This window comes from Carcharhinus amblyrhynchos, chromosome 25 (genome assembly GCF_965287045.1).
Source record: "Carcharhinus amblyrhynchos chromosome 25, sCarAmb.v2.hapA, whole genome shotgun sequence".
Lineage (NCBI taxonomy): Eukaryota > Metazoa > Chordata > Chondrichthyes > Carcharhiniformes > Carcharhinidae > Carcharhinus > Carcharhinus amblyrhynchos.
Genome location: NC_137348.1, coordinates 22543236 through 22569947, shown reverse-complemented (window position 1 = coordinate 22569947; position 26712 = coordinate 22543236). Strand labels below are relative to the sequence as shown.

At 40.6% G+C, this 26712-nt stretch overlaps 1 protein-coding gene across 4 annotated transcripts in view; it reads left to right on the top strand.

Moving 5' to 3' along the window:
- The window catches only part of LOC145358179 (protein crumbs homolog 1-like), a 243980-nt gene that overhangs the window by 80852 nt on the left and 136416 nt on the right, over positions 1-26712 (top strand). For all 4 annotated transcript variants that reach the window (XM_080211931.1, XM_080211929.1, XM_080211930.1 and 1 more), the window contains exon 2: positions 3247-3948. In XM_080211931.1, the coding sequence (XP_080068057.1) occupies positions 3247-3948 (702 nt within the window). The remainder of the gene's footprint in view (positions 1-3246; positions 3949-26712) is intronic.

The window sequence follows — 26712 nt, the reverse complement described above, 5'->3', positions numbered from 1 at the left end:
AATGCATGCAAATAATAATTTTCATAAATGATCACACAAATATCACTGTCATAGGATCTAGAGAAATAACAGCTGACTTTATAAAAACTGCACTTCCAGGAACCTGACCCGCTGGGAGCACATATCAGAAAATTACAGGCATATTGATCACTTTTTTCATCCATATTGTATCCATATTTTAAAAAACCTGAAGCACAAGTGTGGAAAACTGCCTGTATTGAACAAATTGGTGATTTTATACATGGTAACCAAAAATCCCAAACCACAAATGTGTGGAATAGCGGCTAGTTCCACATTCATGATGGCTAATATATAGCTCAATCACTTAAGACTGTACTTTGCATCAGAAACATAATGTTCACATAATGTTTTGTGAAAACGGGTGAGCTCTTGAAAGGGAAGCACATTTCATTGATGTGGCACAATATGCATTACAATAAAGAGTTCAGCCCACCCTTCTCATTCATGTGTGGAGTGCAATTCTACAATAGCACAAAAGGGGGCAGGGACTCTGTACAAAACATAAAAGCTCTCTGGATACAGTTAACTAATAATTTGAAAACATTCTGCATGCCAAAAGTAGATATTAGGTACACACAAAATAAATGTGCAGTTAAAAGTATGTAAGATTTAGTAAAACGCCCCTTTGTAAATTGCACATGAATGGAAGATGGGCAAAACCATGTTATTTTCATCTTGAGCAATTAATTATCCTTAAGTGAGGAACACCATTTATGCATTTATTATATTTTTGTGCAGTTCATGTTGTTGCCAGCAATTCGGAATATTTGTGATCGTCAACCTGGTAAAAATGTTCTCTGAATAAGTTGACAAAAACAATTAATTTCAATATTCACTAATATTCCCAGTAGGAATAGACTTGATTTTCACTTAATGTGCATTCTTCCAAATTTAAAGAATAGCAAATTTTTCTGTTAATTAGCCTTTGCTTAAAACTAAACACATGCATATAAAGTAAAACTTCAGCTATTTGGCAGTTCGTTGTTTACAACTTTAGATCTGTTCCACTGGGAAATTCAAACATTGTAGGTTAAAGGGTTAATTGCTTTTGTTTATATATCATTGTAAGACCAGAGAGAAATAATTTGAAGCTGGGTGAGGCATATCCATTTAAGGATTCAGAAATTAAAATTTTGTTTAGCTAATATACTGACTAATATGACCTGGTTGTAGTGTACATAATGAGATTAGAGACTAACCTTATAGGTTAGTTAAATAAAACAGTTTCTGCGTAAACTTCACATACCGCAGATCTTCAGTCCCTGTGGCAGCGGAGTTTTTTTGTCACTGTGTAATATTACTGCAGGGTTAATTATGGCTGCTTGTCCTGATGCCTCATCCATCTTCACTTTGCCAAGAGGATGGGTAAGTGGAATAAATCTTAAATGACTTCAAAGACTATTACCATCCTTTGTTGAAATGTCAAGAGGTGCGTTTGATGCAAAGTGAAATGGTAAAATGGTCTACTCCCCCCAAGGCATTCAACACATCGATCCAGTAAGAACATATCAAACATGTGGTAACTGAACGTGAATGCTAGCACCCGAACTGGCTTCTGCATTCACATTAGTGTGCTGGAGTACCTAAGGATGTGCTTAGACAAGCCATCATGATCATTTTGAGTTTATTGATGTCCCAACTTATCATTTTTGAGAAATTACAGTACTATTACATTAAATCTTTCCCCATAGATTGCCCCGTCCTGCACAAATGTAGCACTGATACTGCAATTATAATGGGTACTGATCTTGGACCAGACATTCCTTTTTGGTGATTCCTGCTATTACATCAAAGGTACAGCTCTACGCTGTGCATGAGGCAGGTGAGCAGCTTCAGGGCCTTGCTCTGTTAAATCATCAAACCATACAACACAGAAGCAGGCCATTCAATCCATCATATCTGCGTCAGTTGTTTAAAAGAACTAGCCAATTTGTCCCAATCCAGTGCTATTTCCCCACAAATGTTGTAAAGTTTTCAATTTCAAGTTTATATCCAACACCCCTTTGAAAAGTGCTATTGAATCTACCCCCACCACCTTTTCAGATCTTAGCAATTTGCTGTGTAAAAAGAACTTATTTCCCTCCTGGAGTTTTTTGCCACTTAAATTTATCCTCTGGCTGTTGACCCTCTTTCCAGTGGATGCAGTTTCCCCCCATTATATCAAAATCCCAAAATTTCCCCTAAACATTCTCTGCTCTATGGAGAATAATCCCAGCTTTCCCACCTCTCCACATAACAGATGTTCCTCACCCTGTAAAAATTTTTGTTAAATCTCTCTGCATCCTTTCTAATATCCTTGAACATACTTCCTGAAGTGTGGTATCCAGAATTGGACACAATGATCTAGCCAAGGCCTATCAGTGATTTATGAAGCTTAACTCCATTTTTAACTCTATGCGTCTGTCCATAAAGTCCAGGATCCTGGATACTTTTTTTAACAGTCTCCTTAACTTGTCCAACCACATTAAAAGATTTGTGTAAATGAAACCCCAGGCCTCTGCTGTTGCCTTCACCCTTTTTAAAATTGAATAAGTTAGTTTATATTCTATCTCAGTATTTCCTTCCAAAATGGAGTATTTTGTCCAGCATTAAGCTTCATCCGTCATGAGTCTGCCCATTTCATCAACACATATCCTCCTGAACCCTGCTGCTACTAGTCTTATTATTTACAATGTCTTTACAATAAATGATGCATATGTTTGTATTATTCATTGCTGCTTTCTGCATTAGTAGCAGAGCCTTCAGCTGCTTCAGTCTGGCTTCCTGGACCTCTGCTCAATCATCTCCCTCTCTCCTTATTTCTAACATCTCCTTTAAAATAAAAATTCTTAAAACCAAGCATCTTCTACCACCCTTTCAATCACTTTTTTCTAAGCTCCCCTCCCATTGCTTTGCATCCTTTTTGCTATTTCTCTACTTGGTATAGCACCTTGGAATATTTTCTATGTCGAACGCAAAGCATATATTGCTGAGAGTATATATTAACTTTTCCCATTTCCGATTAACCAACAATAAATTGCCATTGAGAAATTTATTTATATAATTTAAATAAAACTTGGTATGTTCAGCCCAGTAAGAAAGAGTCACAGGAAGTTTGGGATATTAACCACGTGCCAGAATTTGTGATTTTAAGATGAATAAATCTTACCCGCAGTATTACAAGATTAACGTATTCATTTTATCTGAATATCTTGATGAAAATTATCTTTTTTTTAAATCACACAGGTAATTTATGTTCTCCAGATGTCAACAAGTGCTCATCACAACCATGCCAGAACAATGGGATTTGCATTGATGGTCCAAATAACTACACCTGTCAGTGTCAACAGGGTCCTGTGATCTACATGGGAAAGAATTGTGAACTACAGTTTAATGCCTGTTATTTGAACGAATGCATGAATAACAGCACCTGTGAGAGTACACCAGGAAGTCCAGAGTACAACTGTACCTGCTTACCTGGATTTGAAGGTACTCAATGTAGCCTAAATATAAATGAATGTGAGAGCAATCCTTGTCAAGGAGTTCATGTTGATTGCATAGATAAAGTGAATGGATACAGTTGCCAATGTTCACCAGGGTATGAAGGGGAAAACTGCACAAAAGAAATCAATGAATGCCTTATCAACTCATGCAAGAACAATGGAACTTGCTCCGATGGAATTGGGAATTATACCTGTGTTTGTCAACCTGGTTACACAGGGGTTAACTGCGAAACTGATATTGACTCCTGTGCATCAAATCCTTGTTTAAATGGGGCTCTGTGTGTTGAAGTGGAAAATGAGTACAAATGCTTCTGTGTCCCTGGATACCAAGGACCAAATTGTGAAATTGACATCAACGAATGTGCATCCAGACCATGCAGAAATGGGGCTACATGCATTCATGATGTGGATCGATACTTGTGTGTTTGTCTGCTTGGCTACAAAGGTAATTTATGTCTCCTGTGTAGAACATAGTAAGTTCAAGTAGAACAGTTATACTGCTATTTCAGGTGTTTGTTGTCACAGACAAATTTTATGCAATATTTGTGTCAAGCCTATGTAAATTAATATCAGTTTGATTAATAGTTTGGCAGCTTGTGTTAGTCTCCAATGTTTACATTTCTACTTTGGAGCAATATAAATGCCTCTTCACTTGACCTTTAGTATCTCTTAACAGTGGTTCTTGATCCAGGATTTGATAGTTAATATCCTTTTTGCACACTGAATTAAACTTAAAAAGCACCGTACAGCAAAATATTCACTAGCTCAGTAGAGTTATCTTGAAAGAGCATTTTGTTTTGCACAGCTTGTTAAGTTATACTAACCCAATGGAAGAAAAAAATGCCTCCCTAATTTGGCCTTCTCCTTATTAGATGCACATACCAATTATCACCAAGGAGGATACAAAGACAGTCTGAATTAATTCTCATGATTTTTGATCACGATAGTCTATTTAAGAGGTGATGGTATACAACCTGTCCATTTCTCTTATTTGAACATCTCTCCCCTGGTCAATGTCCAGAGAAATCTCACTGATATAATTTCTATCAAGGGGAACATAAATACAAGTAACAGCCCAAACTAGGATTGAAACTCTGATCTGGCTGCAAAATAAATGAGAAGTGAAGTAGCATGATACAGAGAGAACTAAGTAAACAGGTCAGGTCAAACATTTGCAATCAAGAATGATAGTGGACCTTCAAACAACCAACCAGTGAAGGCAGCTCCAACATCCCCAATGTCAATGATGGCAGAGACCAACACGTGAGTGGAAGAAACTAAGTGTCAAGTGGTTGATCCATTTTGGCCACCTCCTGAACTCTCCAGTATGACAATCTTCATGTCAGTCTTCAGATAATTTACTCTAACTGATATCTAGGAACATCAGAGGATACTACATACAGCAAAGCTATGGGCCTCAAACAACATCCTGGCAGGAGTGCTAAAGACAGAACTAGCCACACCCCAAACTAAACTGTTCCAGTACCCAAGATGAAAAATACCCAGTCTGTCCTGATCATAAAAAAGGAGAAATCAAATGTGGCCAGTTACCAACCCAATGATTTACTCTCAATCAGCAAAGTTAAGAAGGTGTCAGCAATGATATTATCAAGTGGCATTGACTAAGTAATAATCTGCTCACTGATATTCAGGTTAGGTTTCATCAGGACAAGCTGTCATTACATTTTGTTTCAAACATGCACTGATGAGGTGAATTCCAGTGGTGAGGTGAGAATGGCTGCCTTTGACATTAAGGTAACATTTGACTGAGTGGGACATCAAGGAGTCCTTGGTATTGATGGAAATCAAGGGAAAACTTTCAACTGACACAGTCATTGTGAGCAAAAAGGTTATGATTGTTGAAGGCCAATCATTTCAGTCCAGGGCATCGCTGCAGGAGTACCTGAGAGTAGTGCCCCTAGGCCCAACCATTTCCAGCTGCATCATCAATGATGTTCTCTCCATCATAAGGTCAGAAATAGGATTGCTAGATGAATATTGCAGAGCACTTGTAACATCATGAGACGTCCTGTGGCCACAAGCAGCAAGACCTTGACAACATTCAGGCCTGGGCTGACAAATGGCAAACAACATTCAAAACACCGTTGTGGACAATAACCATCAATGATAAAAGAAAATCTAACCATCTCTACTTTTACATTTAATAGCCTTGCCATCACTGAACCCCCACTTTTAATAACCTGTGGGTTGCCTTTGAAGGAAAATCTAACTGGGGCAGCAAATAAATGCTGTGGCTACAAGTGCAGGTCAGAAGCTGGGTGCTCATCAATGAATAATTAACTTCCTGACTCCAAAAGCATTTCCACCATGTACAAGGTACCAGGTAGAAGCTGTGATGGACTACTCCCCATATTTGGACAATTGCAGCTTCAACAACATGTAAAAAGCTCAACACCACCCCAGACAAAGTAGCCCATTTGATTGGCATGTGCCCATTTACCAACACAAACATTTATACAATCAGCATTCTATGTTTACTGTAGATAAGATGCCCTGCAGCAACTTGCCAAAGTTCCTTTGACAGCATCTTTGAAATTTGTGACTTCTACCATTTGGAAGAATAAGACAGTGACTATATGCAAACATCACCACCTGCAAGTTCTCTTCCAAATGTTTTATCATCCTGACTTGGAAATATATCAGTGTTCCTTCACTGTTGCCAGTTCAAAATCTTGGAACTCCTCTCCTAACTCCACCACATGGATTGCAGTGGTTCATGTGGTGTCTCACTACCATTTTCTCAAGTACACTTGAGGATGGACAATAAATACTGGTCTTGCTAGTGACAACACATCCCATAAACACATTTTTAAAAAAACAGTAACTTAAGTTATTTTGTTTCAACCCAAGATTGCAAGGTTAAATTGCAATCATTTAACTTTGACCATCTATAGCAACTAAATGACCAACTACATACACTGGTAACCCATTTTCATTTCCTCCTCTTAGTAAGGTTTTCTGGGCACTATTTTTACAAATTTATCTAAAGAGATCCTCCATTCTTCCAAAGACTCAACTTAGCCACTGAGTATTCCTTTGGCACCCCAAAATACTACTATCCATGTTCTCAGCCGGTGGACATCTTACGGAAATAAAATGCTTCACATCTGAAAGGAAAACTGCCATATTCAACATGCATCTCACACAAGTCGCTAGTGAAGTGACACTAGTTCCAGAAGTTGTGGGTCACAATGGCTAATCAGAAAATTGGACAGCTTGTATTGGCTAATAAGTGCAGCTGAATCCTGAGAAATATATAACCAATTTATGTCATGTTGACTCATACATTCCAACTGAATGTGAACTAAACAATTAACAAAAACACAGTTGAATCAACAGGACAGAATCTAGCATTTTACAGCATAGGCAGAGACCATTCAGCCCGATAACAATTGTACTCCAATCTCATCTTCCTGCTTACTCTCTATATCCTTTTGAGAAAAAACAAAATGGGATTAAATTAACAAATTGAATTAATTGAATAAGTTAAACACTCAAATGAATGAGGGGGTGGAGGGGACAGTTCTTTAAAGGGACAAACAAAACAAATTCCCTAATATACACTTATTAACTTTAAATTAAAATCACATTCTGGGGAGAAATGAAGAACCACAGTCCCCACGATGCCCACTGATCACAGAAGGCCTATATAGTGAAAATTGCATATTTCCTTTCCAATGACAACAAGTGCCAAACATAGCCACAGAAGAGGGACAATCAAACGACAGGGACTCCCTCAGTTGCGCACTGCCTAGACCTGTTAATGGCCAATTTGGATGAGCCCAGGTTGTCCTTCTTGTCCTCTACAACCTTCCTTTCAGAAATGTATCCAATTCCCTTCTAAATCAAGGTTATAGGCTCAAACCTGCAGTCACCTGTGTTAAAGTATTTTTTGTTGTCGTAACCCTAACTTCCCCTCTGCTCCCTGGGTTACTTATTCACAAACCTTTCAAAATCTTTCAGTTTTTACTTTCTCAAAAAATTCCACTGTTCTGAGTAAAATCTGTATTAGATTCCAGAACATGAAATTAAACACACACACAGCCTTTCGCAAAAAATAGTGGAAGTCATTAGGAATACTAAGTCCCACCACTGAACATGGCATTTCCCATGGGGACATGTTTGGGATTTGGCTGGCTTTTGCCTCTGCATGGTTTACAGAGGCAGCTGGCCATTTAAATTCAAAACAGAAAATGCTGGAAAATCTCAGCAGGTCTGGTAGCATCTGTAAAGTTTTGAGTCCAGATACCCTTTGTCAAAGCTAAAAAGCATACAAAGTGGGCATTCGTTATACTGAAGGTGAGTGAGTGAAAGATGAGTCATAGCCACAAAAGCAAGGGGAAAGGCTGCTAAGAAAACGTTTGGCAAAATCCTGCACAAGAGATTATCATGCAAGATTAAAGCGCTTGGGTTTGGCAGAAGTGTATTGAGATGAACGGAAAACTGGTTGGCGGAGAGGAAATAAAAAATAGGAATTAATGCGTGCTTTTCAAATTGGCAGGCAGTATCTAGTGGGATGCCACAGGGATCAGTGCTGGGACCCCAGCTACTCCCAATATATATTGATGATCTGGATAAGGGGGAAAAATGTAACATCTCAAAGTTTGCAGATGATACCATGTCAGTGGGAGGGTGAACTGTGACGAGGATGCAGAGATCCTTCAGAATGATCTGGACAGGTTGGGTGCATATGCAAGTCACTTTAAATTAAAATCACATTCTGGGGAGAAATGAAGAACCACAGTCCCCACATTGCCCACTGATCACAGAAGGCGTATATAGTGAAAATTGCATATTTCCTTTCCAATGACAAGTGCCAAACATAGCCACAGAAGAGGGACAATCAAGCGACAGGGAGTCCCTCAGTTGTGCATTGCCTAGACCTGTTAATGGCCAATTTGGATGAAATAGCCCACTATTTCAGTGTAATGTGGATAAATGTGAGGTTATTCACTTTGGAAGCAAAAATAAGATGGTAGACTACCTGAATGGCTGTAAATTGGGAGAGGGGAGTATGCAGCGAGACCTGGGTGTCCCTGTGCACCAAGCCATTGAAGTCATTTGCTGGTGCAGCAGGTGATAAAGGCAGCAAATGGTATGTTGGCCTTCATTGCGAGAGGTTTTGAGTGGAGAAGCAGGAATGTGTTGTTGCAATTATACAGGGCCTTGATGAGGCCACACCCAGAGTATTATGTGCAGTTTTCATCTTTTCTGAGGATGTTCTTGCTCTCGACGGAGTGCAGCAAAGGTTTACCAGGCTGATTCTATAATGGCGGGACTAATGTATGAGGAGGGATTGACTAGGTTTTCACTGGAGTTCAGACGAATGAGAGGTATTTCATAGAGACTTATAAAATTCCAACAGGACTAGACAGAGTAGATGCAGGGAGGATATTCCTGATGGTGGGGAGTCCAGAACAAGGTGCCACAGTCTGAGGATTCAGGATAGAACCATATAGAACAGAGGAGAGAAGACATTTCTTCACCCAAAGAATGGTGAGTCTGCAGAATTCATTATTGCAGGAAGTAGCTGATGCCAACAATTTGAATGTATTCAAGGATATAGCATTTGGGGTGAATGGGATCAAAGGTTATGGGGAAAAAGCAGGATTGAGCTAGCGTTGGATGATCAGCCATGATTATAATGAATGGCAGAACAGACTTGAAGGGCCAAATAGCCTTTTACTGCTCCTATCTTCTACGTTTCTATGTAATGGCAGTCCATAGGGAGAATATAAGGTGTGAATGGCCAAACAGCAGAGAAGCTGAAATTGAGGGTAAGCTGTGGGGGGGAAACGTGGGGGGAGAAGGGGATGGACGGGAGAGATAAAATTGATAAAGAGGGGGAAAGGGGAAGCAAAGGGGGAGAAAAGATGAAGTATCTCCTGCTTTGTATGCCTCTTAACTTTGACAAAGGGTCATCTGGATTCAAAACGTCAGCTCTTTTCTCATCTTACAGGTGCTGCCAGACCTACTGAAATTTTCCAGCATTTTCTCTTTTGGTTTCAGATTCCAGCGTCTGCAGTAATTTGCTTTTGGCCATTTAAATTGGCTGCTATCTCCATTAAATTCAGATTTTGGCACTCCAGCTGTCTGGATTCCAAAGTATGCAGAGCAGAGCAGGTCTGTTCTTTGTGTATTTGTTTTGGATAGCCAGAGTATCCCTTTGAATAGATGAAGTATTTCTGCAGAAGTATTATTCCTGTTGCCCCTTTTGACTGTTGCACCCAGGGTGCAAGGGAAAAAACTAGTGCTTCATATGTGCACGTTGCGCTTTGTCTGAGGAAGCTTGGAGGATGGGTTTGGTGCCTCCTCACAGGGGCCTTTGAAACCAGTCAATGTGAGCACCCGGTGCCTAGAGGGAGGGCTGACTTTCAGGAGGAAGAGGCTGTGGCATGAGCAGCAGAAAGGAGAAGGATGAGAGGGAGGATAATCAGGTCCTCCAGACCAGTGACATCATACCTTAACAGATGAGCTCTGATGACTGACATTTGTTGCATGGTCCAACAGCAATTGGAACCACAATCTATCTATCTCCATGCCCTTCCAGTGGATGTGAAAGTAACCATTACACCAAATCACTGTGCCTAATACTCTTTCCAGGGTTTAACAGGAAATCTGGCCGATTTATCCCAGTCAGGAACACACACATGCATGAGGAAAGTGACTAATGCCCTACTTGCTCATGCTGGGGAATCCATTAGTTTCCCCATGGATTTTGTATCTCAGACAGCCATGGCCTTTATCCAAATTGCTGGCTTCTGAGTGCAGGGTATCACTGACTGCACCTATGTTACTATGTCAGCATGCAGACACCGTTATGACCCATAAATCCTTTCAGTCTATCAATATTCAGGTAATTTTTGACCTCAATAAGGCCTTTCTTCATGTATGTACAAGGGTCCCAGGCAGCTGCCAGAACTCTTTAATACTAAGGAATTTGCAACTCCCACTTCTATTTCATTCCCTAATGCAAATCTGTGGATAGTTCCTAGAGGACAAGGACTACTACCCATCAAGAAGTTGGCTAATGTCCTCGTTAGGAACCACAATCCGAGGCAGAATGCAACTACAATAACAGCCACGTTCTCACCAGAAGCATCATCAAACAGGCCATTGGCATCTTAAAGGTAAGATTCAGGTGCTTTGACTGCTTAGGGGAACTCTTCAATATGCCCTAACAATGGTTTCAAGAATAGCTGTTGAATGCTGCACAACATTGTGCATCAAAGGGGCCTCCAAAATAGATGATGTTGAGGTCAAGGGCAGAGTTCCAACCTCTGAGCAGGAAGAAGATGAGAATGATGATGAGGAGGAAGGTCATTCGGAAATGGATGAAGATGATGAGCCCACCAGCGGCAAAGCAACAGATTGTCATGGACATGTATCCCAGGCTGACTATTGGTCCCTCTTCAGAACAGACTTTCATAAGGTCCTCCAATTTAACAACTGCCATCAGCCAACCTTTGGTGACATACCTCTACATAAACTTCTCTGTACCTTTACCTCACAATCTCTCTAGGAACTGTCCATCTTCCACATGGGAGCAAATGAACATCAGTGAGTGTGATTCAGTCACATTCAAACTGCAGGTACTCTCTCCGTTATAAACATGGTCAGCATTACATACAGATATGGCATTTAGCACACGATGATTACATTACAGTTACAACACCTCGTTAAAATAAGTTTTGTTACACCCATTCTGGCTCATGCTCCTGTTTAATAACTAGGCACTGCATGTGTCATTCTTGGCTTACCTATATCTCTGCAAATTGCATAAAATCACCTGTGAGACTGGTGATACCAATTTAGCCATTGTAGTGGGCACAGCACACAACTTAAATCAACTGTATAGTATTTTGCCTGCTGAGTTGCACTACCCACACTAGCATCCAGCTCTCATGCTTCAGATTCACTTGCCAGGGAATTGAATCACTAAGCCTCCTTTAAAGGCATGCCTGGATGGAAACAAAAATATAAGCAACATATTAGTTCCTGATACTTTGATCACTGGGGTCTTATGTGATACAAAGAGAAGGAAGAAGTTCTCATTTGCTTCACCAATCAAGTCACATTACTGACCCCAGCAAAGCTGCAGTTTTTCACAGTAATTTCATTGCAATGTTAATGTAAGCTCACTTGTGACACCAATAAATAAACTTTAAACTTTAGTGAGATGTAACTCAGTACGCCAGTCACAATATTAGTGGTAAGAAGCGACCTCAACTTTATCATTCCTTTTGAGGTCTCCATTCTACAAGCACACACTGAGTCATACAGAAGTGAAATTAAATATATTCAACAAGTGCTCAAATGCAACTTACACAATATGAAGACAGCAACCACAGTTAACCAATTAGTGGTCTGGGCAAGACCACATCCTCTGCTTTGGCACACTCTTATAATGCACCTCTGCATCTTTGCCTGGGTAGCCATGGTCATTGGCACCTGTGAGGAGAAAACAAGGGCCCTGGAGGAGGGCTAGGGAAGGTGAGTACCTTCACCCTCTTCAGTGACCTCCACAGCACTCGGCTGGCCTTCAGGGAAGTTTGAAGGATCTGGTGTTGGTGAGCAATAGTCATCCAATCCAGCAACACCTGGGCCAACAGTTGTGATAGTCCTGTTAAGAGCATGCAATTTTATAGGGACAATTCTCCAAGACCGCAGTGCTAGCAGTGCAGCAGGCCAGGAGACTTAAGCGAGGGCCATGTGTAACGGGCTTCTTGTGCACTGGGGATCCGACAGTGCCAAGAGAGTGGGGCCAACTGGGACAGGGCCTCTCAGGGGAGATTTGGGGGAGGCAGGGGAGATCAGTGCAAGTGGCGATCCTACCACTCCACTCGGGCTTGGTGATAGAGGGAGGTCAGTGATTGCGGCTGGACATGGGGGTGCTGGTTAGAGGTTTTTAAACGAGATTCACTGTAGTGCATTTTGCAGCGCGTGGTGTGGGAAATTCATTTTGAAAATCCTACTGAAAAAAATGGAATTTACTCCAGTTTTTACATGGATTTGGCGCTTTCTTTTGGGTGAATCCCACCCTATGTATTTCATGGATGTTAGTTTTCAGACTTTGAGCAGACACAGATTAGTGAGGGAGGCTTGCACCCTTTCCTGGCCAAAATGCTGTTCTTGCATCCATTCCGAGTGTTGCTGCATGTGTTGCCCAGATGGCCAATCTCTCATGTTCAGAGCTCATGCAATTGAGCCCTCTGGAATAATGTGATGTTCATGACAGCCTCTCCAATCATAGTACAAGAGCTCCTACTGCCACCCCAACACCTGCTCCTGATTGGACAAATATTGTGTCCAGATAACTCTCGAAGCTCCACATTTCTGTCCTCTGGAGATTCATTGCAACTTTCTTCCTTCCGCCAAAGGGATCTGTGCACAGATTTCTCTCTGACACCCCCACCCCTTTGCTGTAATGACTTTCACCCTGTGCTACTGACTCAAAACCTACGTTTCATCCCTCTGACTTGCTGGTATCTGAGTTGGTGATATGTAGGCTAGTATGATGTAATACTGTTTCTTCAAAAATCTTTTCCTCTTCATGATGCCTTGATGCCTGAGGGTGATCTAGGCCTGGGGGTTGGTGTGCATATGTGAGACAGAAAGGGAGTTTTTTTTGAAACACTTTTTAGTGTGACAGCACACTGTAATGCACAGCATTGCACAATCCCACTGTTGTACTCCCTCTCATGCCAATGTCTCATTGTGCTCAGCAAGCTAACAACATGACCTCCAACACTGCTATCATGTACTGACAACAATCTCAAAACCTTCTTTATCACCTGCAACTAAAGATTCACCATCACTGCTCAGGCATCTGCTCAGGCATCTGAGCCATCTCCATAGCCATCTGCTCCACTGAGTGTTCGCACCTCAGGCGCGCTGACCCACTCACAGTCCGGGCCATCTCTTTGGCATTCTTGGTGCTTATGTTCTCCAACACAACATAAATTTATGTTCCTCTTGTATACAGTGTCAGAGATCCTGGGTATCAGCAACCTTAGCAACTCTTAATCGGCTTGAGCACAAACAGTAGACACCATGCATCATCTGATGTGAGGCCTTTAACGACTTGTGCACAAGGAGAAACCATCTTGCAGTTGTCCTGCAAGTGTTTCTGAAGTTACAGACAAACAACTAAGCAATTATAATTAATTACAACAAATCAGAAACAAGCAATTTTTCTAATTCTTCATTTGCATACATATTTGCCAATTAAATCCTGACTTTTCCTTCATTTGCACAGCATATCCTCAAATCCTGCCTTTGGTATTTGTCATGGAAAAATCTGGCCTTAGTCACCCTCTGGTGAAGGCCGAAATACAGAATGTTATGGGGCCTATGCAGATGAAGATTTGCCTGTTCATGCTGAATAGCAAACATTGACTCCTTTGAAGGTCTGTAAGCTGAAAAACATTTTCTACTACTATACAGAGAAGACATGAAACTTTAATTTGAACACTTTAGCTTCCACACAATTTAACTTCCAAACTATGAAATTTCAATCTGAACATTTTAACTTCCACAATAGTACATGTAGAAATATTGTTCTTCAATGAGTCTGTGCATTTCAGTGCCTATTTACATCCGTTTTGTGTTCAGCTAGATGAACAGTTCTGCTTCAGCATCGCAGCTTGTACATGTCAGATATTGCATTTGATCTGCAGCATGCAAGTTTGACCCTTCCATGGACCTCTGTCTATTATCCAAGTTACTCACCTTCCCAGAACACAAAAGGTTCCTGAACCTTTTGCGGCACTATATCCCAGATCTCTCGTAGCCTCTATTTGAATCCATGCTTTCTAGGCAGCACTGGATGGTTTGGATGAGTAGCTGATCTCTCTTTTCCTTTGGACCTCCTCTAAAAAGACTGCAGGTCAGAAAAGCATAGGGCAGCTACCCCATCCCTTCCAAAGTGGCTCCTCTGTGCAATATTCTATTAATTAATTAGTGAAAATGTAACGTGAGAATGATCATGAGCAAATCAGATTACACTCTTTTAATTCAATTTTTTGTGCTTACTTGTGCTGTTTATATCATTTTATCAGCTTACATCAGTTATCTATGAATACTGTTGACAGTGTTGCTGAGAGAAGATCTCTGCACATTCACTTGGTGTCGTGTACCTTACAGCTTTCATTCCAAGGTAACTTGCAATGATAACTGACAGCCTTACTGTCTTATTCAGACTCTGTGCCTCTACACTGCAAATGTGAGGGATCTGGACCACAGTGTGGGCATATCCAGAGGGACAAGTGGCAATAGGGCAAATGGGTGGGATAGTGAGCATGGCATGTCCATTCATCCAGTGAGTCTAGCCAGCTTTCTAAATCAATGTACATTATCTGCATCAAGTAGTGGTGACAAGACAATGCCATTTCCATGGCCGTATCTTGAAAATCCACTCAGTGGTTTAATTCAACACACTTGCGATGAGGAAGCAGCAATGACAATCCTTCCACAGGGAAAATCCATGATCAGCCATCTGTTCTAATATAATCTAACATTTAGACAACATTTACAGCTTTGACACTCATCTGAAAATCTAAAAATTTCTCCTCCAATGCTGAGGATATGCAACATTCATAAATTACTCAAACTGATGACTCAGAAGAGCTTTTCACATATTTTTATAGCTCAACATGTGCTGATCTACTTCTAAACACTCAACCACTTCCAGGTTCACCCATACTGACTCTATATGTGGCCTGAATCTAGAGAGGACGGTACATTACATAGTATGGATAAGATAAACATGATTGAGCCCAATGAGCATTTTCACTTTCCCCATGTTTAAATATCTTTGGTAATGGGAGAATACTTCATAATTGGGAGCCATGTGATAATTTACAGCCGACTGAAATTTGCCTGAATATTTTTAGGTCACCAGCTTTGTAGACGAGGGTAGTGCAGTCGATGTAGTTTATATGGATTTCAGCAAAGCCTTTGACAAGGTCCCACATGGGGGACTTAGAAAGAAGGTTATTGCATGTGGGATACTGGGTAATTTGATAAAGTGGATTCAACGTTTGCTCAGTTGTGGGAGACAGAGGGTGATGACAGACGGCTGTTTAAGTGACTAGAAACTAGTGTCCAGTCCAGTGGGCCCCCTTTTATTAAACATTTATATGAATGGCATAGATGACTATGTGGGGGGCAGGATTAATAAATTTGCAGATGACACAAAGATTGGCCAGGTGGTTAACAGTGAGGCGGAATGTCTTGGGCTATAAGAAGATATAGATGGAATGATCAAATGGGCAGAAAACTGGCAGATGGAATTTAACCCTGAAAAGTGTGAGATGATACATTTTGGAAGGAGTAATGTGACAAGGGAGTACTCTATGAATGGTAGGACACTAGAAAGTTCTGTAGAATAAAGGAACCTTGTTATGTTTGTCCACAGGTCTCCGAAGGCAGAAGGGCACGTTAGTCGGGTGATGAAAAAGGCATATGGAACACTTGCCTTTATCAATCGAGGCATAGATTACAAAAGCAGGGAAGTTATGTTGGAGTTGTATAGAACTTTGGTGAGGGAGGCTACAACAAGAGAACTGTGTGCAGTTCTGGCCACCACATTATAGGAAGGATGTGATTGCACTAGAGGGAGTGCAGAGGAGATTCACCAAGATGCTGCCTGGAATGGAACATTTAAGTTATGAAGAGATGTTGTCTAGGCTAGGGTTATTTTCATTGGAACAGAGAAAATTGAGGGGTCGTGACCTGATTGAGGTGTACAAGATTATGAGGGACATGGACAGATTGGATAAGAAGCAGTTTTCCCCTTAGTTGAAGGATCAGTCATAAGGGGAATAGATTCAAGTTTGGGAGGGGATTGAGGGGAATGTGAGGAAAAACCTTTTTACCCAGAGGGTGATTATGGTCTGGAATGGGCTACCTGGTGGTAGAGGCGGCTTGCCTCACATCTTTTAAGAAATATCTGGATGAGCACTTGGCACATCGTAACATTCAGGGCTATCGGCCGAGTGCTGGCAGATGGGATTAGGTAGGAGTTTAGGTGTTTCTAATGTGTAGATGCAGACTTGATGGGCCAAAGGGCCTCTTCTGCATTGTATGATTCTATGAAATACATAATACAATTCAAAGCAAATTCATAATGGCAACAAAATTAACATCTTGATGGTGTCTATCGCTGAAGGTGAATTTTCAACCTTCCAAAATAAGTCTGAATACAAAGAGAACAAATCGCACCATCATTCCATGAACAAAATGGTTCCAGAACATTTCACAAAGTGGTACATCACTGTGTTATAAATACATCATTTTGATGTCGAACTAAGTTGGTTTGCGTTTTACATTTATCTGTGGAATTGCATGTTTGCACAATCTAAAATCCCAGTTCATGACCTGACTTATTCCTTGTTCAATAATTATGAATCAACTTACTACAATCAGAAAAGTTCATTACTGATTTATTTGTGATGAGCAATCCCAGGCCACTGAAGGATATCCACCATTTCTCCACTCCATCTGGCTGGTATAATATAAATAATTTAAGATATAGAAATCTGCAGCTAACTTTCTTACAATGATATAATGATGCCAATCATTGACAAGGGATTAAATAAGCATGTTGTGGGTTCACTTATAAAGTCTAGGCACAAGAGTATTTATACAGAGGTAGAAAGCTTAAAGGTAGTGGCAGGAGAGCTGTGTGTACTGTGCATGTAGTCCAGTTTTCTTTAAGACAGACATACAAGATCCAAGCTGACAAGATAAGAATTGCATCTCATCTCGGGCTTGATCCCACACTTGTGCTGGAATTTTACCACCTCACCCAAAGCTCGTAAGATCCCATCTGAGGCCAATGGAGAATGCAGTTCTTATAAGCCTTGCCCACTCTGATTCTGCACTAAGATTCCGGCCTTGATCCTAGTCAAACGGCCAAGAAGCTCACTCACCCATGATCACTTCAATCATGTTATTATGCTACCTGCTGAGTCCATAGTAAGCTCAGTGATTCTGTTGATTGCCATTATCTACCCATACAAAATAGCCAACAACAAATACATCTCCTTCAGAAATATAATGATGCCCCTCAGTTAAATGGTATTCCAAAAAGAAATGTAAAATATATGGTCTGGAAATTGTTACAATTACATATTTTTGGAGGCAAAGTTGCTTTACTTAAGTTAGAATTTCAGAACTATATTTCTGCACATACACTAAATTACGTTTACTGTATGGTTTTAGGAAAATTTTGCAGAATACCTTTTAAGACGCAAAAAGCGCTGGGCACACACTTCTGTGCAACAGTATCTCTGGTAATGCAATATTTAAGGAACAGACATATATCCAAGGCTGGAAAAAAGCAGAATTCAATCAGCCTGGCAGTTTCAGTACATCCCAAAACTTATTTGTAACAATTATAAAAGAAGAAAACTCTGAAATAATCCAAAACAGTTCTTTAAATGCTGTGACTTTAATCACAAACTGCTTGAGTTTGTGATTTCACAAAACTTACTATCAGAGTGGCAAGATCAGGCCTTATCATTTTCCATGAGTCTTCCTATTCCTGTTTCTCCTCCCAACTCAGTATTTTCAGGTGCTAATCTGGATCAGTTGACGGCACTCTCATTTCTGAAGATTATGGTTTCAAGCTCCCCTTCCTGACATAACCTAGGATGACAATGCCGTGCAGTTTTCAGAATGCTTCTTTGTCAAAGATGCTCCTCTGGTGTTTCAGATGAATGATTGAGATCCCATGGCACTCTCTAGAGAGTGTCTCGTCCGACATTCTTTCCTCAACTCAAATCACCAAAAGAAAATAATTGGCCATTGCAAAATGCTTATGCGTTCATTTGGTCGACATAAAAAAAGCATTGTGCTTCAAAGTAATCCATTGGACATGAAGTATTTTCGATGCTTCTGAGAGATGTTATACAAAATACAAATGGAACTTCTTTCCTTTCTACCTACTTTAAACTGAATAAAGTTTCAAGTACTGATTACCCATTCCATGAGCTTACATGTTGCCGATGACATAGCAATGAAATTTCCATAATTTATTCTTCAGCAAAAAAACACTTTTTGAATTTTAAGCATCTGTCACATGCTAGCTATTTTCTTACTCCTACCAGCCATAGTGTCCTTCACAGTGCTTTTGTTACATTTCTTATACTGTTCTTTGTGCTTCATAAAATATTAGGCTAATAATGTGCAACTGCTATTAACTTAAGTATAAAATGTGGTCAGAGTCATCGACGTTTACAGCATGGAAACAGGCCCTTTGGTCCAACTTGTCCATGCTGCCCTTTTTTCTTAAACCCTTAAGCTAATCCCAATTGCTTGCACTTGGTCCATATCCCTCTATACCCATCTTACCCATGTAACTGTCTAAGTGCTTTTTAAAAGACAAAATTGTACTCGCCTCTACTACTATCTCTGGCAGATTGTTCCAGACATTCACTGAGTGTGAAAAAATTGCTCCTCTGGACACTTTTGTATCTCTCCCTTTAAACCTAAGCCCTCTAGTTATAGACTGCCCTATCTTTGGGAAGAGATATGAACTAACAAGCTGATCTGTGCCCCTCATTATTTTACAGACCTCTATCAGATCACCCCTTAGCTCTCCACGCTCCAGAGAAAAAAGTCCCGATCTATCCAGTCTCTCCTTAAAACTCAAACCATCAGCAGCAGTGTCTGGATTTTATGCTCCAGTTCTGCAACATTTAAGGCAGGAGCACATGCAATCCAGTAGGTGGTCTTCTTGCCACCTATCTACCCATCCCTGACATGTCTGAAATTTTACAGGGATTAGAGAAAGTGTTGGACATCTTGCCTGCGCTTAGTCTAATCATTTGATTTGATTTGATTTATTTGTCAGATGTATTAACATAGTGAAAAGTATTGTTTCTTGTGTGCTATACAGACAAAGCATACTGTTCATAGAGAACGAAACGATTGTGCAGAATGTAGTGTTACAGTCATAGCTAGGGTGTAGAGAAAGATCAACTTAATGCAAGGTAAGTCCATTCAAAAGTCTGACAGCAGTTGGGAAGAAACTGTTCTTGAGTTGGTTGGCATGTGACCTCAGACTTTTGTATCTTTTTCCCTGACGGAAGATGGTGGAAGAGAGAATGTCCGGGGTGCGTGAGGTCGTTAGTTATACTGGCTGCTTTGCCGAGGCAGTGGGAAGTGTAGACAGAACCAATGGATGAGAGGCTGGTTTGCGTGATGGATTGGGCTATATTCACAACATTTCTTAGTTCCTTGCGGTCTTCAGCACAGCAGGAGCTAGAACAAGCTGTGGTACAACCAGAAATAATGCTTTCAATGGTGGACGGTGAGAGTCATAGCTGACATGCCAAATTTCCTTCATCCTCTAAGAAAGTAGAGACGTTGGTGGGCCTTCTTAACCATAGTGTCGGCATGGGGGGTACCAGGACAGATTGTTGGTGATTTGGACACCTAAAAATTTGAAGCTCTCGACCCTTTCTACTTCATCGCCGTTAATGCAGACTGGGGCATGTTCTCCTTTAAACTTCCTGAAGTCAATGATAACCTCCTTCATTTTGTGGACATTGAGGGAGAGATTATTGTTGCCACACAAGTTCACTAGATTCTCATTCCTGCACTCTGATTCATCATTGTTTGAGATCTGGCCACTACGGTGGTGTCGTCAGCAAACTTGAAAATTGAATTGGAGGGGAATTTGGCCACACAGTCATAGGTGTATAAGGAGTATAGTAGGAGGCTGAGAACACAGCCTAGTGGGGCACTGGTGTTGAGGATAATCATAGAGGAGATGTTGTTGCCTATCTTTTCTGATTGTGGACTGTGAGTTAGGAAGTTCAGGATCTAGTCGTAGAAGGAGGTGCCAAAGCTCAGGCCACGGAGTTTGGAGATGAGTTTCATGGGAATAATAGTGTTGAAGGTTGAGCTGTAGTCAATAAATAGGAGTCTGACATAGGTGTCCTTGTTGTCTAGGTATTCCAGGGTTGACAGCAGTGTTACTTGCTTTAAGGTCCTTCTGTCTCTATCTGTCGGAAGCCCCAGCACAGAGAATGCCATAGGCTAACCAGCAGTTCTGTAGAAGTGGCAGCCAGAAGTCCTAGAAACTGATGGGACTACAGGCAGTTTCATCACACTGAGGAGTTCTGATAAGCCAAGGTTCTCAGAATGTTGATGAGTAGTGTGAGTTGTCAAGTTCAAGAGGATGGTCCAATTGGTCCAGGGAGATCTCTCCTTTCTTGCCCAAACCAACTTGTGCAGTTAAAGCTGTTGGTATTCCTACCTGACGTGGACCTTATACTCTTAAACAAGATCTGGCTATACAAGAAAGCCAGATACAATCTAAGGAGATCCATTACAGATGCCAAAAGACAGTATTGGACCAAGTTAGAGTCCCAGGCTAGCCACACCAATCCCCACTGACTATAACAAGGTCTACAAGACGTGTAAAATCACAGGCTCCAATACACCCCTCCTGGTGAGCTCAATGCATTCTATGCCCTTTTTGAACAGAAGGTCAGCTGTCAGGATTCCTCCCCACCCAATGACCTTTTAGCTGAGGGGTGGTTGGGGAGGGATATGCTACATAAAATCCAGCCCAGTTAAAAGCTTATCATAATTACATATGATAAATGAAGATAATTATCATGAACAGATAATTTTAAGCCCAAACTATTTAGTTTACAGCTATTAGAATGGATTCAGGAAGGAGTTGAATAGGGCACGTACAACAATAGTGTAGGTGAACTCCCATTTCCATATGGAGCAATTAAAATTATATAATAGCTGATAGTGTGGACAGGGTAAATCAATGTCACTTGATTATTCTGGGTGAAATATATTCTACCTTGGAGCAACTGTATTTTTTAAAGAAGAAAACACCTTCCTTCCACAAGGAGGCCAAAAGCAGATGTGAATTCCCATTGAAATGTTACAGATTCCTAAAATTGTTAAGTGATAATGTGATAAACACAAAACCACAGCATGTGAATACAGGAGATGCTTTCTGCCTTTATTTAGTGTCAGCCAAACAAAGTCATATTGAAATTTTTAATTTTTGAGTTTTCTTTAATAAACAATACCAAATTCGCATTTGATTGGAATCTCCTTTAGAAAAACTCTATTGTTAAAAGCACATTTTTTTTCAACTCAGAAATGATGTGTGTTGTATTAACAGTGTTACATTGGCCAATACATCAACTGACTTAATAAGCTGCAAAATTCCTGTGTCAATAGTTAAAGGGGTTAAAGAAGCACATTTACATAAAAATTTAATGCCATCTGCCCCATAAAATTGGGGTTTACTTAACAGAATTTGGCTCATGGTTTTCCAAAAACAAAAAAAAATCCTTAATCTTCCTTCCTTCCTTCAAATTTGTGGGATTACTATCAAATAAACTGGTTGGACTTAAACCTGGTGTTGTGAGACTTCTTACTGTAGGGGCACCAGCTGAACCAGTGTTATGGAGTTACTCCATGCAAAAGGGCAAATCTTCCATAACTAAGCAACACTTAGATTGTGTACTTCTGGGTGAGATTACAATGACTGCTTTTCAGAAATACGTCAAAAAGTATTTCTTTCAAATTGTTTCTACAAATGTGTATTTATAAACTCTAACATAATAAAGGAGTTTTTAAAAAAAATTGCTTAAGTACAATTACACCATAACAGATTGAAGAGGTAAAAAACTCTTAGCTGGCACTGATTACATGGTATTGCATTTGTAAAATTATACATCCTTTAAGTGTGCAGCTGACCGGATTTTATTTTGTTTACTCATGTTAATTCCCACCAAAGTGCCCTGACCTGCGACAAAGCCTGGAACATTCTTGTCTGGTATCTGTACAGTCCATGAATCACCCTGAATAGTAAAAGCAGCATCAGAACAACCTGCAACATCTCAAGTGAGAGAGCTTAAACCCACTTAAGCCCCAGGTTCCACTCAAACCCTGGTACCGTGTGCTGCTTCTCAGGGAGCTGACGCCATGAGTTATGTCTGATAGATGAGGCAGTGAAGCTAAAGCAGTCTGAATGTTATCAGTAACCAAGGTTCAAGCACTCAGCTCCATTAGATTCTGAAGGAGTTCAATTCAATGTTATTACTTGCAACCATAAATGAAAGTTAAAGCAAGATTGTTGAAACTTGAAAAATTCCAAAGCTATTACACTATTGGTGTGTCCTACAGATTTTTTCTTAGCTATTTATAAAGGTCATCAATATTTTTAATCCTAAATATTTTTTCCATAATTGTATCAAGTAAGATTAAATTCTACTTTCATCATACACTAAAAATATATTCATTTATATTATACAGCCAGCTCAGGACATTCCAAAACATTTCATAATAAATGAAGTGCTTCTGAAGTGTAGCAACTGTTGGTCTGAATATAGTTGATGCAAACACATTAAAGGTAGTTATAGATGGACACAAGTTGTGAATGCTCACACGAACATGCAGTTACCATGGAGAAGCTCCAAAGAAACATTTGAATCCTGTGACACATAGCTCCTGACCTGAGACACAGTGAAAGGATATGCATCAAATTAAATTTGTGGTTCTTAGTAGCAGACATGAGGAGGGAATAAGTCAGAGAGGAGCCTCAGCAGATGCTGGCGACTGTAGGGGCGATGTAGAGATGCCAGCGTTGGACAGGGGTAAACACAGTAAGAAGTCTCACAACACCAGGTTCAAGTCCAACCAGTTTTTTTGATAGTAATCCCACAAATTTCTTACTGTAGGGGCACCAGCTGAACCACAGTGTTATGGAGTTACTCCATGCAAAAGCAAGGGCATGAAGCATGCTAAAAGGAGAAAATTCATCAGATCGTCCCCATAAAAAAATTAAAATAATCAGGTAATTAGCCATAGTCCACAAATGACCATAGGCATCTCTCTCCATTACAGAATAACAATTAGTTACATACAACTTGAAGAGCACCACTCCACAAGGCAAGGAGGCAGACCTCTATGAACTACCACAATCAGAACGGGAGTTGAGACCTAGCCTTTGAAGCTAACCAACAATTAACCTCAGAAATTGTCAGAGAGCTGAATAAATTATTTAAATGAGAATTTGCATCTCAATAGCAGGCATGAGCCCACTAGCCTCTCTCTCCCCACCATCACTACACCAGGAGGATTTCATACCAGTGGGGTTTACAACAGCTCCCCACTTGTGGGGAGCTGGCAGTTGGACCCCATTGGAGTAAAGGGATACCACATGGAGGCACCCCCCCCCCCCAACCCCCCAGAGGTCAGGTGGGGTGGGGTGGTCTCACAGTCAGCAATGCAGGGTTGCTGTGCTGGGGCCTGTGATCAGGATGTGGGGCCAGTGCACATCTACCAATCTCGGCACCGACATATCAGCACATGCGGATTGGCCCACTCAGTGCTAGGCTGCCAGCCTCTTAAATGTGAATAGGCCCTGCCCACAACTTTTCACAGTGATTCACACTGGGGCTCTTTGAGATTTAGAGTGTGGGAGATTCACTTTGAAAAAATCAGTAGGATTTACTCCAGTTTTTACGCTAATTTGGCACTTAGAATTTGTTTGGGGAAATTCCACCCAACATTTTTAAAAATCATTGTATCATTCATTTAAGATAATACATCCATGGCTGTCTCTGGTATGTTCTACTCATTGATGGAGTATAAATATATTTGACAAATTAGCACAAATTCATCAAAGACACTTTATTAAATTATCTTAAAGAAAACTAATCATGTATTTGTATAAAAGGAAAACATCACAGATGCTCCAATCAGACATCAAAACAAAAAATGTTAGAAGTACTTGAGTGGTCAGGCAGTTTCTTCTGAGAAACAGAGTAATGAGTCAGGACTGTAGCAGCCTCTGGGGATGGGAGCCAGTAAAATCATGGGACACCTGGTCAGATGGGCATCCCGAAGCAGTCCTGCCATCAGGCATTTTACTGATGGCAGGGCTGGATCTGAAGGTACCACCTAACAAGGAAGCAGTCAGCCCATTTCCATAATTAAAAACCTAATTGAATGTAATTTTACACCACTGTCAGTCTCTCATCATATGGAGAGGCTGCCAGTTAAATGAATGTGGCCTTGCAGCAGCGGCCTTGGGTGGAAGATTTAATGGAACATGGAGAGGCTATGGACAGGTAAGGCAAAACCACCAGTCCTAATGATTTCACATAAAGCTTTCCCCATTGAGACCTGGCCAATAGCCTGAAAGTTTGGGATGGCACGTGCTCAACTCCGACATTTTATGCTCGTCTGAGTGTTGATTGTCAGTAGGCAGAGCCTTCTGTCCTCACTTGGGAGGAAGTCCAATCTTGGAGCTCTCCAGTCCTCTAGGCACAGTGCTTAGTGGCCTGGTACTAAATGTCAGGACATGGAGACAAAGTAAGTGGTAGGGGTCCTGGGCAGGATAGTGTAGGGAATCCCAGGAAGGTTGTGAGCAGGGCGACAGGGCTACCAAAGAAGGGAGGTCCGGACGTGTCTAGTCCTTGATGGAAAGATGCCCCCCCCCCCCATCCCTTCCAAGTCAGAAGGCGGCTTCCAGTAGAGACACCCCTTTGCCCCTGTCTTCCTACTCGAGATTGAGGATTGAAAACTTTTCTGTTTTGCATCTTGAGCTATCCAGCACCCGCTAAAAATTGAGGCTGGGCTGAAAATTGCCCTTAAGGGGCCTTAATTGGGGAAAGGACAGACTTAAAGCCATAAAATTGATTCCTGCACGGCAAGGTGTCCATGCAATTTTATGCAAAAGGCATCTGATAAAGTACCGCACAAAAGATTAATACAGAATACTGGTGTTGCGGATGATATATCAGAATAGATAGAGGATTAGTTAATAGCATAGAGTAGAGATAAATGGAGCATTTTCAATTTACAAGCTGTCACTTGTGGAGTGCTACAAGGATCAGTTCTGGGCCTCAGTTATTTCCAATCTATATTAACGACTTAAAGAGATAGAGTTACATATTTAAATTTGTTAATGATACAAAGCTAGGTGTCAGTGCAAACTAAGGAGGCTGAAAAGAGATAATAGAGAATGAAGTGACGGGCAGCAAGACGGCAGATGGAATATAATGTGGAGAAGTCTAACTTATTCGCTTGAATTTTAAGAAAAGAAAAGCAGAATTTTTTTTTAAAGATGTGAAAAACATTGATGCTCAGAGAGACTTGGGTGTATTTGTACAAGGAACACCAAACTTAACATGCAAGTGCAACAAGCAACTAGGAAAGCAATTGGCATGTTAGCCTACATGAAAGGAGGTTAAAGCAGAAGAATAAAGAATTACTCCAATTGTACAGGACTTAGGTGAGACCTCACCTGAAATAGTGTATGCAAATTTGGTCTCCATTTTAAGGAACTTACACTTTCAAGTACTTGCACTGGAGGCAGGAGAGCAAAGGTTCACGACACTGATGTCTGGGAGGGTTGTCCTATAATAGAGGCTGATTAAGTTGGATCTATACTTTCTGGAATTTGAAAGAATGAGGGGGATTTTGTTCAAACACACCAGATTCTATAGGGTTTTGACAGAGTCAATATTGAAAGATTGGTTCTCCTGACTGGGGGATCTAGAACAAGAGGGCACAGTGTCAGAATAAAGGACCCATCATTTAGAACCGAGATGAGGAAAAAATTCTTTACTTCATTCAAAAGGTGGTGAATCTTTGGAATTCCCTACCCCAGAGAATTATGGATGCATCATCACTGAACATAGTTAAAGCTGAGATATTTGTGGAAGAAGTGAGAAACATAGTAAGTTTAAAATGAGTGAAAAATGGGGTGCTGGGAGGGTAGAAAAAGAACAAAATTGAATTTTTTTTTAAACAGGGTGTTAGATTGGAGAAATTAAATGACAAGAGAGTCGGTAATGCAGAGCCAAAGTGATTGACAGTGGGCCAAGTAAAGGAACATGTAAAGAAACTTGCGAGAGGAGGTGTGAATGGTAGAATGATAAAGCAAAAATGAGAGAAAAACCAAACGTTATAAAGATGAAGGAAACAAAATGGAGACAGACATTATCCTATAAAATTGCTACAGTCAATATTGAGTTTGGAAAGATGAGGTGCTGTTTGTTGAGCTTCCACTGAAGCTCAACTGTTAGTTTATTAATTCTACATAAAACCTTTCTTTTGTAGTCAGGTAAAGTGCGTGCGTGTGTCTGTCTGTGATAATCATGAGTCATTATCATTTTCTTATGGTATACAG